The following is a 12890-nucleotide window of genomic DNA, read 5'->3' on the forward strand; positions in this document are numbered from 1 at the left end:
ATGGAAGTTCCTATTTCTTCACACTCTTACAAACACTGAATATTATCAATCATTTTAAATTTTGCCAATTTGGTAGGCAAAAAATATCTTACCAGTATACTAATGTTCAGTTACCTTGTTACCAGTAAAATTGGACAGCTTTTCCCACATTTATTAGCTGTTTTTAATTTTGTCCTCTATGAATTTCCCATTCACATCCCCCCCAATATTTCTGCTGTGTCATTTGTATTTTTCTTATTGATGTGCAGAATCTCTTTATATATTACAGATACCAATTATTTGGTTTTTGTAAAACTTGAAGATATTTTCTCTCTATCACCTATCTTAAGGTGGTGGTATATGAAAGTTTCAAAATCTTTTTTGTATTCAAATTTATCAAACTTTTTATGTTTGTGTGACTTGTGAGTAATGTGCTTATCTTAGGAAATCCCTCTAATAATTTTATAGTTTTAATTTAAAAATATTTAGTTCTTTAATTTATTTCTTTGTAGGACAAAAGGTGGAGATCTAATTTTATTTTCAAAAGAATAGCTAATTTTTCCAGCATTAACTATTACATAATCCATCTTTTCCCCTATGATGTGAAATGCCACCTGTTTCATATACTTAATTCCCATTTATTCTGCTCCTAGATTCTTTGTCTATTACATTGCTATAAATCAGGGATTGGATAAACCATAGCCTGTAAACTAAATCCAGCCTACTGCCTGTTTTTGTAAATAAAGTTTTATCGGAACATAGCCATGCTCATTTGTTTACATATTGTCTAAGGCTGCTTTCACACTATAATGGCGGAGTTAAGTAGTTGCAACAGAGACCATATGGCTTGCAAAGCCTAAAGCATTTACTCTTTGGCACTTTATATTAATAGAAAAAAATTGCCAGTCCTTATGCTGGCTATGTGTATCAGTAACAATAGGAATGCTATAGTGTGGTTGCATCTCTGAAAGTAGATATCTCCTCACTGAGTCTACATTTCAAAATATTCTAGGCTGATCCTTATGTCTTTGCAGTAGATTTTACATGATTATTAATATAGTTCGGTTTAAATGAACCAAGTTTCGATTTGGTTTTTACTTGTCCTATTTGCTCTTTGACATTTTTTTCTTTTTGCCTTCTTTTGAGTTTAATAATTTTTATTATTCCATTTTATCTCATATGCTTTTTATTTCTAATGGTTTCTTTAGAGTTTATAGTACACATCTTTAACCTACCATAGTCCACCTTTAAGTAATATTGTACCACTTCAAGTACAACATAGGAAACTTACAGCAGTATACTTTCATTTTCCTTTCCTGGTCTTTGTGCTACTGTGGTCAGACGTTTTACTTTTTACATATGTCATAAACCCTACAATACATTGTTTTCATTTTTGCTTTAAATAGTCAATTATTTTAAAACGTGAAAAAAATATATATTTACTCCCGTAGTTACCATTTCTGGGGCTCTTCATTCTTTGTGTGTAGATCTAGTTTTAAATTTTTTTTTTTTTTTTTGCCTAAAAGACTTCAATTAACATTTTTTTGGTGCAGATCTGGTGCTGAATTCTTTCAGCTTTTTTATGCCTGAAGAAGTTTTTATTTCATCTTTGTTTTTGAAAGAGATTTTTGCTGGGTATAGAATTCTGAGTTGACAGCATTTTTCTTTCCACATTTAAGACCATTTCCATTGCTTTTTAAGTTTTGTTAGGCAGAACCAGAGTGACCTCAAGCAATACCCTTCTGAGTACTTTATTAGGTGTTCTATGTATTACAAGGCTTTTTCATTCTGATTGGTGGGGAATCCCACTGTTCCTGGCCCTCTGTGAACTCCCAGGATCATTTCGTTCTTTTCTCATGGTTCACTTCCAGCCTCAAGTGCTTTCCTCACCAGTATACACTGATCAGCACTCAGCTGAGGACTTGAGGAGAACCTGCAGATCTCTAGGGTTTTCTCTTTCTCTCTGGACAGGTCTCTCTTCTGCCCTATGAACTCTAGCCAATTTCTACCTAAATTCTCAACTCTGCCTTCTCAATTCAGGGAGACTGCTAGGATCCGTTTGGTTTCCTCTTCTGTGTGTTGTGGCCTGGAAACTCTTAGGCAGCGAGATGGGGCAATGAAAATGCTCATTTTGTTTCCTTTTTCTAGGGGCTACTCTACTACACTGCCTATTGTTAAATGTCTAAAAAACATTTTGTATTGATATTTTCCTTTCTTTAGTTATTTCAGGTTGTGAGTAAAACTCGTCCCTCTCCCTCCATCATGGCTGAAATGTTTTATTTGGAATTTTGATTGGAATTGATGAAAAAGTTGACATATATTATTCTTTCAAGAAAATGGTACAATTTATTTAGATTCCCTTTAAATCCTCCAGTGGATTTTACGGTCTTATACATTTGTACTGATGTTGCATTTAAAGGCCCCAATATAGGCTCCTTAACTTCTCTCATAAAATATTTTATTCTTACCCTGTAGGAAGTCAGCAATAGAGACAAAAGAGGACCCTGGAACTTCTGCTCCTTAGAGTAGCTCCTGGATCTATCCTCTTCCTCTCACCTCTGTAGATCAGAAGAAGAGCAGGGCCTGTTCCAGCTGACTCTTCCACGATGGCAGGGCAGCACTGAGCAGTTCTGGACTGGGAGGCTGGGGGTGGATGAAAGAACAGTAGAAGCATCCCTCATGGAACCTCAAGGTGGAAACTGGCTTAGAGCTGCTTCATATTGGCATGGCTTGCCTGAAGCTTTCTTCTACTTTTATCTATACTTAGGCATGGATGTATTATACTATGAGAAGTAAAACCTGAAGACTGAACTATTGGTCTACAGGGAGATGCTGTCATCTTTATTTGGTTGTGGGGTCACTACATCTACCTTATTTATGTTGTGGTCCTCTCTTTGACAGATGGTTACTAATTCACAGAAAGAAAATCATCTCTAATAATATCTCTGGGTTAAACAGGCATTTATGGGCCAGTTAGGGAAGTTGGGGACATGTGTTCTAAATGTCAACCAACCAATTTAGAAGCAAACTTGGAACTGAGTCTTCCTTCCTAAGCTGGGAACTGTCTGTTCTTATGAAATACATCTCTTGCAGTAATGACAATAATAAATTGAGGAGACCTCAGCTGACTACAGTTGACACCAGATGGGTAAACACCCATCCTAAGTAATGAGCTGGTTAATTATAGCTGTGTCATGTTTATAGACCTTCAATTAATCTCTTAAGAGTATATAACTTCATCACTTACAATGGCTCATAGCATCTGAGCAGGACTTTACAGAGGTCAGCCTTCTCCATTAACTCAAAATACATGTCTTAAGAATCAAAGGGCTGGGTGAAATTAGCTTATTTATTTTCCTTATACCTCTGTGTGGGAATCAACTTTTATAAAGCATTAAAAAATGGCAGGAGCCAGGCGTGGTGGCTCATGCCTGTAATCCTAGCTCTCTGGAAGGCCAAGGCAGGAGGATCACTTGAGGTCAGGAGTTCAAGGCCAGCCTCAGCAAGACAGAGACCCCGTCTCTATTAAAAATAGAAAGAAATTAATCGGACAACTAAAAATATATAGAAAAAATTAGCCAGGCATGGTGGCGCATGCCTGTAGTCCCAGCTACTCAGGAAGCTGAGGCAGGAGAATCGCTTGAGCCCAGGAGTTTGAGGTTGTTGTGAGCTAGGCTGACGTCACAGCACTCTAGCCCAGGCAACAGAGTGAGATTCTGTCTCAAAAAAAAAAAAAAAAAAATGGCAGGGCAAATAAAACAATGACAGGGAGATTTAAAAACATTTTATGGTACTCAACATAAACCCTACCCTCATACTTAGCCAAACAGTGATATGTATGTAACACCCTGGTCTCTAAAATGTGGGTGTATTCAGTCTTTCTGAAATGGTGAGTTGAGTGCCGTACTCGAACGTTGGCCCACTGACAGCTTTATTGGCAAAAGACAAATATCATTCTCACAAAATGCAATATACCTGGACACTCTGGAGACCCAATTCATCCTAACTGTGGGTCATGCTAGCTCAGGGCAGATAGCCTGGCTTGTCTATATTGCTCGGGCTCAGCTGTAGACCCATGGGTTGCAACCCTGATGCACATTATCATCACCTGCAGAACCACCCAGACCAAATACATCAGAAGCTCTGGGCTGGGCTCCAATCATCACTGTCTGAAGGAAGCTCTCCAGGTCATCCTAACACACAGCCAGGGCTGAGAACCACTGCTATAGACTAGAATAGTTGTGACCATCATGCCAAGCTTTAACACTCAAAGAATCTATGCAGAGTAGATTTAAATTCGTAATATAAAGCAGAAGTTATCTCTAGTTTTCCCAAGGCCTTTGCCAAGTAAGGAAAAATTGCCTATTTCTCCAGTAGCATCTATTTTAGATGACAACCTTCCATGCGTGTGTGTGTGTGTGTAACACACAGTCCTTTGGTTCTGCTTCCTACACAGCTTCTGAATCTTTTCCTTTCCTCTCTGCTACTACACTCTTCAGTGCAGACCTTCATCATCTCCCAAATTCCTCCCAACCTTCTGTTAGTGCTGCTCCCGTTGTTTCTCCCAAACCCCGAACATGTCTCTTCCCTTTTGTAACTCTCTTCAGTGGCTCCCTGCTGTCTGGAAGAAAACTCGGTGTCCTCATCTGGGCATCCAGGGCCTCTCATGACTAGGCTGGAGATTGATTACTCAAACCAGAAAGTCCCTTGAGGTCCTCATAGGTCCCTGAACGACCATTATCTTGGCTTCTGAGCCTTTGCCTGGGTGAACTGTACCTCACCACATCCTGCCAGAAGTCCCCATTCAAGGCTCTTCTTTCTAGTAAAAACTTCTCTGATCTTCCTGCCTCCCATTTCCCACCCTCCAGGTCTTTACTGCCTCTGTGCCAAAGCAAAGCCTATGTAAGCCTTGTATATGTGTGGCACCCAGTGGATGCTCAAAAAATTACTTAGAAAATAAATTTATCACACTATCAAAACTGGAATCTGTCTTCCCTGTTAGGTTCTGAGCTTTCTCTAAGGGCAATGGGTAACATGGTGTATGCAGTCGAAAAAGCAAACCTTTTGGAGACAGATTCGTGTTTAAAACTCCGCTCTGTCACTCACTAGCTGTAGGATACTGGGCAAGTTTAACTCTTTCCTCAGCTGTGAAATGAGGGTGACAATTCCTTGAAGAGTTACGAGGATTAGACACGGTGTGTGTATTATCAGATGTATAGTAGGTGACCAGGTATTAAGTATTTTCTTCCCTTGACTCCAACTTGCTTACAATTTACCAGGTATTCTGCAAAACACACCACTAGAAAGCTTTTGTTTTGGACTGTATGCTTCCAAATAACCAAGTGGTTCTATTCTGTATAAGTTAAACGTTTTGTTACATTTAAAAGCCCTCCTTTCTCCCATGCTAGTCATCAGGGGCATATTAAACCTAAGACCTTATTTGATTCCTCAAGCAGTCCTTTGCATTATTATCCCCACTTTATAGCTAAACAAACTGGAGCAAAGAGAAGGGAATGGATTTCCCTTTAGAAAGAAAGCTGGGGCTTTTCAGAATTCTGTCTATTGACTCTCAGCTCTGGGCTTTCTCTCTAATACCATGCTGACCTCACAGTCTTGTGAACGCATACTTTTAAATGCAACCACTTAGTGTTTTGAAATGAAAACCAACAGTCTGGCCGGGCACAGTGGCTCACGCCTGTAATCCTAGCACTTTGGGAGGCCTAGGTGGGAAGATTGCTTGAAGTTAGGAGTTTGAGATCAGCCTGAGCAATATTGAGACCCTGTCTCTACAAAAACCAATTTAAGAAAACTTAGCCTGGCATGGTGGTGCATGCCTGTAGTTCTAGCTACTGGAGAGGCTGAGGTAGGAGGATCGCTTGAGTCCAGGCAACAGAGTGAGACTCTGTCTTAAACAAAAAACCCAACAGTCCAATAATGACTGTTTTAAGGGTTTAAAGTAGTTATTTTACTCTTAAAAAAATTATTACATTCTAAAAAGTAGAGTCCTTTCAGCCCCACAATTTGGGACTGAAGAGTGGCTGACTACCACAACCCCTTGGACTTAACCTCTTGGAAACTTGGTTCCTTCATCTCTCGCTTAATAATAGTACCTGCCTTATGGGAGTATGAGAATTAAACACATACAACTCTAACACTCATGAAACAGGGTCTGGCACATGGTAGTACTCAGCATCAGCTATTACCATCGTCACCATGAGGGCTGTTTTACTTGGAGTTCTATCACATGGGACCTTTATTTACCATGCTCCATTGCAGGAAAGAACACAAAGAAAACATTCATTCCTTAATGCTTCTTGCTTAACTGAGAGCTCTAATAATAAAAAAGCAATTTAAGGCAAAAAAAAGTAACTTTATTGACTGCTAATCTTACCATGAAACATCTATAAGAAATAATTACAAAATAATGTTTTGGTTTTTTTTTTTAAACATACTTTTGGTATCATCCTGATATGATGATCCTTTCACAGAAAGGATTATTTACAGTTTATGTAGATATAAAGCTCATTGTTGCAAATACAAATGTAGATGTGTAGAGGCAATACATACCAAACTGGTATACTGAATAGCAATGGATACGTAAGAAACGCAGAATAAATAACAGCTTTATACTTTTCTTTTTATTTTTAAAAACAATTTCAAAATACAAAAATGTAGATTATTCAAAGTGGATTTTCATTTACATATATATATAATTCTGCTGGAAACAGTGGATTGAAAAGCAAAAGTGTTCCTTAGCATGTTTCATTTCTGAAAACCCACAAGACTATTCACAAATCCAATTAGAAAGAGGGTGTGCGAAACCACCAACAATGCTGGCAAAACCCTAAAGACCTGATTCTCGCTAAAGTAGAGAGAAAGTATAAAGCACTACCTGTTTATAGTTATTAAATGTTTTTTTCTTTATGTTTCTTTCTTAAATATGCCTTTTCTTTATGTTTGCAAGAAATTCTAAGAGCTAAGGAAATGCACTGCATTATGATCTGGGCTCTTTAGCGTACAAACTTCCCTAAGACTTGTCTGTCTCAAGCATCATCTATAAGAAATGGTGGATTATTTAATGACTTACAAGTAAAACAGCCATTAAATGATCCTTCCATATTTTTATCCTTTTACACAGAGACTGAGATACTTTTATACATTCTGATATCCGCAACTTTGGTTCTATTAAAGCATTTGATAAAAGCAAAATAATTACATGACCATAGAATTTTTTTCCTTTTAAAGTGTCAGGTGAAACTAATTTGACAAGGCATGTTGCATACATGTCTGCGACCCAGCAGCATAGGAGGGACAGCACAGGTGGGGTATGTTCACCATTTGTTTTATAATACTGACTCCCATCCCCAGGTAACACTGCTTATGTTCTGCTTTACCCTAACTCTATTTCTTTGTTACCTGAAAACATAATAGTTTTGTACAAAAATATGACTGTTTCTTTAGAAAATAATATATAGTTTTTTAATAAAACCTGGCAGATAGAAAAAATGGTATATCAAAATATGGTAAACAAATGTTGTAAAATACTAAATCATTAGAAACATCTCATAGAAAGACATTGTGCTATGAAGTTCTCTCCTGAAGCGTGAGCAACGCTTTTACTATACATCAAAAGGTTGATAAATTCAGTCTCTGACTTGGTTTCATTAAACGTCTAAACAGCAGCATGGCGGGTAACTGTCCTGTAAGTGGCCCTTTCTCATATGCCACATCTTCTGTATACTTTTACTTCAAAATTAACAAAAAGACACCCTCTGGATCAGTGGTTTTCAACCCTGTTGCACATTAACTCCATCTGGAGAACTTTAAAAGGCAACTCTACTTGGGTCCCACCACAAGAGACTGATTTAATGGGTCTGGTGGGAGGACCCAGACATTATTTTTTTAAAAGCTCCCCCGAATCTCTGTTCTACAATCAGGGTTGAGAATCATGGCCAAAGGCACATGAGGAAACAGTCATTCTTAACTCTACATTCAGCAACTGATTGTCTGCAGGGATCATTCATTCGGCAGCATACCCTCAATACTAAACAAAGAATTCCATGTACACAAGATAGTTATGGAAGCCAAAATGAAGACTTAGTAAGCTTTAAACACATATAAACACACACAATCCCATGTATTCATATATGTATAACATATACACATAGTTAGGGTATTTTGGTTAAGCAGAAACTAACATTATCATAATTTGTTCTTGAGTATTTAAAAAAACCTGAACAAACAAAACACCACCAAGCACAAACATTTTCTAAGATATCTCCATAGTTTTAACAGAAACCGGTTTTGCAAACTCCACAAAATGCATTATGACATGAACACAATTGATCTGTCACTTGGATGAGAAACTCAACAGAACTGTGGAGCTTTCTGGAAGATCAAAGAGGAGGACATAGCACTGATCAGGTGTGTAGGAGTCACAAGGCAAAACAGCATGCAGAGTCTTCAGGTTATTGCTTAATTCATGTCTTCTTGGACCTCTGAGCAGGTGCTTCCATTACGTGCACATCTTTGGCTTGCTAGAACCACATGATTGCCCACTTCATCAGTGTTCACTCTGGGACAGCCTCACTGAGAGGGCAATGGCTATGTACTAGGCAATGGTCTCTCTGCTAAAAGAAGAGAAAACCTTCCTCCTTCCCTCCCTCTAACCATGAACATTCTATGAGGGAGTGGTAAAAAAAAATTTACAAGCAAACCTAAAAACATCTTTCATGTGATAAAAAGTGTGATATTACGTGTAACTGACCTAAAAAACGACAAATGAGCAAACACACCACAGTCGGATACTCTGAAGGCTTGGTAATCAGTAAAGCGCACATCCTTCCAAAAGGTCAATGAACTTCTGGGCACTTGTCTTCCTGTACATTTTCTGTAGTTCTTTTACTTCTGTGTGATACTTAAAGTGCAATTGTCTCAAGGCTTTTGTTTCCATCACAAATATTATAAAGAAAGAGCTATGTTTGTGGTGAAGAAAATATGGCACGAATAATAAAGAACCCATGACTTTCACATCCTCAAGCAAACAGCAGGCTGCCAGTACAGCTGCACGCAGATGGACTTTATACGACAAACTCTGGAACCTCATCATGAGTAAGATCCAGAGAAAAGTATTTGCTGGTTCTTTTGACTGGAAAGGCATCTTGCATGTTGACGCACTGCTGAGCCAAGCAGCTGTTGCAATAGAGGCCTTCCTCGTCCAGTTCGTGGCCACATCCAAAGGTATAACTCTGAGCAGTGTCCTGACACAGACCTGCAATGCGCAGGAAGTCTTTCTGGTATAGTCTGATGTCATCAAGGCTCAAACTATGTCGATCCGTGGAGGTCTTTGGTTTTCGACATATAGTCTGCAAAATAGGAGATGGTTGAGACAACTTTAAGAGCATAGACTAAAGCGAAAGGTTAGCATGTTTGTCCTGTAAAGAGAGATGCTGCAAAATCAAAAAAGGTGAAGTAACCTTTGTATGTTAGAAAGTGGTTTCCAATCTATGTGGTTTCCAGGCCCCTAAGGCTCTGTGGGGAAATACGTCTACACCACCTCCACCAACGATAACAGCAGCTAACATTTACTGAACACTTACTTTGTGCCAGGCCCTGACCTAAATGCTCTGCATGTATTAACTCAATTAATCTCCCTAACAGCCCCATGAGGCAGGTGCTATTATTCCCCCCATTTTACAGATAAATAATCCAAGGCACAGAGATGAAGATACAACAGGAATCCAACCATTCTTAGCATTTCAGAAATCAAGCAATTATCTTAAAATAAGGCTATAAAGTGTTCTTGCTGCTAAAAGGTGGGCAAGCACAAGGACCAAGCAGCAGCCCCTGAACACTTCTGGGGGTCCCGTTCTGCCAAATGCTTTAGCTAGCAGAGAGCAGACTTTTGGAACTTATTATCCCAAGGGGTGGTGCTAGTGGCAAATATAAATAGGTTAAAAAATGGTTCAGTTAATTACATGGATGGACGATACTCACCAGATTACTTAAGAAAACTAGGCATTGTATCTCTAACTTTTGTTGCTTAACACCATAAAGGGCAATCTTGTTAGAATAAGATACTGCTTTTGCTAGACGCAAAAGTTCCAGGAGGACATTTTACTAGAAAGTATCTGAATGACACCCTCAGCATAGCACGATCCCTTGTACTGATGCAGTCTTTCCTGGCTCCAAGAGGATTTCACACATAAAATCATCTGGTCATCCCCACAAACTCTCAAGGCAGAGACACAAATGTTCTCCCCATGCTGTTAGGTGTAGAATCTGATTCTCAGCCACGCCCCACAAACATTTTTGCACAGTAAGAGTTAACACTGGGTGGCAGAGCCAGGGTGCAACCCAGCCGGGGTGACTCTGGAGCTTGCACTCCAACTCACCACGCTACACACACCGCTTTAAACATTACTCATCAGACTTTTCAGAAAATATTTAATAAATATCATTTTCACATTAAGGCTACTTTAATGAAAGTAAAGGAAAAATGAGAAAAAAGGAAAGAAAAAAGGGGAAAATATCAGGGACAAAGAGAGCCAGCATATAAGAGAAAGAAAGAAAGAAAAGAGAAAAACACATACAAAAGGGGGGAAAAAAAACCCAAAAAACAAAGAACAACAAGACACAAAGAAAGCCCATAAAAGAAAGGCACAGGAGGAGGGAGAGAGTGCTCAGAAAATAGAGGTTATTAGTTATAGATTATATCCAAATGCTGAAACCATGACTTTCAGAGTATTTTATCTATATCTTTTGACATTTTAATAGCTTAACCAGTGATCAAAGGCTGTCAAATGCTCCAGCTAAGGATATTTTAAAAATTCAATCTGAATGGAATAACCAGAGTGTGGAAACATTTCTGCCATAACACACCTGACAAGAATATTATTCTCCCAGGTTTCCGAGGTCAATCAATACACACACACACACACACACACACACACACACACACACACACCCTAAAGCCTGAAGACCAGAAGGTGTCCCACCTATATGAAGTGTGAAATTAAGTATATAATGTATCCAAATAATAATCAACTCAAAGATAAGTGGAACCAGCAAATAAAATGGAAATAAATCCATAATAAAACTAGAATGTATGTATCTGTTAGGATTCACTTTCTTAGGGTTTTAAATTTTTGCTTATTTGTATAAATACAAATGTAATTTCTTACTTAAAATTTTCTATAACTTCGGTTCCTAATTTAAACTTTTCAGTTCCTTTAGTACCTGTGGAAGAGAATCAGTACTCTGCCCACGAAGTTTGACAACTGTTTCTGAAGAGCTGGAGGTGGAAGAACCGATTTCTTTCACAATCAACCCTGAAACAAAACACAGAGGAAAAAAACAATGAATTCTTCAAATTATTCACAATTCTTGCTACATATTCCTACATATACTACTACCAGGAATGAAATTCTCTCTTGTCTTACGGTAAATAGAGGGTAGTGAGTAAATGTGGGGTTAGAGCGTAGAAAGGAGTTTAGAGTCTGAATTTTCTAAAATAAAATCCTAATTACGCTGTTTATGATGAAGTTAGAAATAAAAAACAAAGACTGTAGGTATAGAACAGTCTCTTTACTGTATCTCATAAAGCTTCCCCTCATTTCCTTCCCACACATCACCAATGTTGAACTTAATCCTTGCAGAGCAGTGGTGCAGCCTTCCAGGTTTCTTTCCACTTGGACGTGCAGTGGTGAACTGTGGGGGCTCGGCCTCTGGAGTCAGACTGATCTGGCTGGAACCTGGCCCAGACAAGTAATGGCTGTGTGTCCCGGCCCATCACTTAGGCTCCCTGTGTCTCAGCTCCCCTTGTATAAAATGGGGCCGATAACAGCACCTACCCAGGAGAGTTTTAATGACAACTCAATAGCAAATGCATGAAAAGGGTGAGGTATGGGGCCTGCACATGGACACAGCAAGTGGGAGCTCCGCTTGGCTGAGGGGACACTGTGGCACATACCTCCTGCAGCCGATCCCACAGGGAGGAGACCAAAATGGGAGGCCGCAGTGAAAATTCAGTACTGGGTCTTTGAGAACAATGGAGCCCCTAATCACCTCAGTGCTCAGGGGAGACCCACAAAATTTTGGGGAACAGAAATCCAAGGCTGACACTTCCCTATATGACTATGGCATGTGAGTGAAGCATCCAGAAAAAAATATTTTAGAAGGTAAAATTATCAACAAGAACTGGAGGTGTAAGTGAACACTACTGAAGTATTTCTTGCTGATAGATGAAGCAAGTGAGTAGGTCAAACCCTAGATCCAAAAGGCCAAACGTTTCTTAAGAAAAGTCCATCTCTACCTTATAGAAAAAGAAACTTGAGTAATGTGATTTTTATTCAACCACTGCTAGGAACCTACAGGAATGACTTTTTGTGTTCTAACCCTTAACTCTTTAGAGCTGTCTCATAATGATTGAGTGTCTAGCATATGCTTTGAATATATTAAGTGTTCAATCTAAACCTGAAATGTGAAGACATTTCTGATTTACATGCAGATAAGTTTAAAAACTCTCAGGTGACATTCATGTTTTGGGATTTAGTACAAATGGTTGTACTAGAGGGTCTTTCTATAGAAAGATCTTTCTCTTCTATAAAGCATTAAACCTTTGAACAAATCCTGATAGGAACATGTGGACTTGTGCACTGGTTGGCACTTGGTATGGTTCCTATTGGATATCCTGATAAATGTATCCCTGGCTACCAGGCCTGTAAATCATCTTCTCCAAACCCAGACCCACTAAAAGAAAGTCAGCATTGAGCCTGGTGCTCAAAACACTGAACCAACTCTTTCAACAAGAACGAAGGACAGTGGTATACTTCAACACAACTCCACCTCAGCTCAATGTTTTCAAGACAATGTTTAAATTCTCAAACTACAGAGAATTTGGAAAAGTAGGA

General features: G+C 38.8%; 1 protein-coding gene across 2 annotated transcripts in view; it reads right to left on the reverse strand.

Moving 5' to 3' along the window:
* Nucleotides 1–6328: 6328 nt before the first annotated feature.
* Nucleotides 6329–12890, reverse strand: part of FRMD6 (FERM domain containing 6) — a 74351-nt gene continuing 67789 nt past the window's right edge. The window contains exons 13-14 of one of the 2 annotated variants that reach the window (XM_012663823.1): nt 11218–11309; nt 6329–9344 (exon numbers count right to left, since the gene is read on the reverse strand). In XM_012663823.1, coding sequence (XP_012519277.1) covers nt 9060–9344; nt 11218–11309 — 377 coding nt within the window. In that variant the 3' untranslated portion in view covers nt 6329–9059. The remainder of the gene's footprint in view (nt 9345–11217; nt 11310–12890) is intronic. The other variant, XM_012663822.1, reaches the window with a different exon arrangement.

This window comes from Propithecus coquereli, unplaced genomic scaffold (assembly GCF_000956105.1).
Source record: "Propithecus coquereli isolate 6110/MARCELLA unplaced genomic scaffold, Pcoq_1.0 Scaffold83, whole genome shotgun sequence".
Taxonomy (NCBI): Eukaryota; Metazoa; Chordata; class Mammalia; order Primates; family Indriidae; genus Propithecus; species Propithecus coquereli.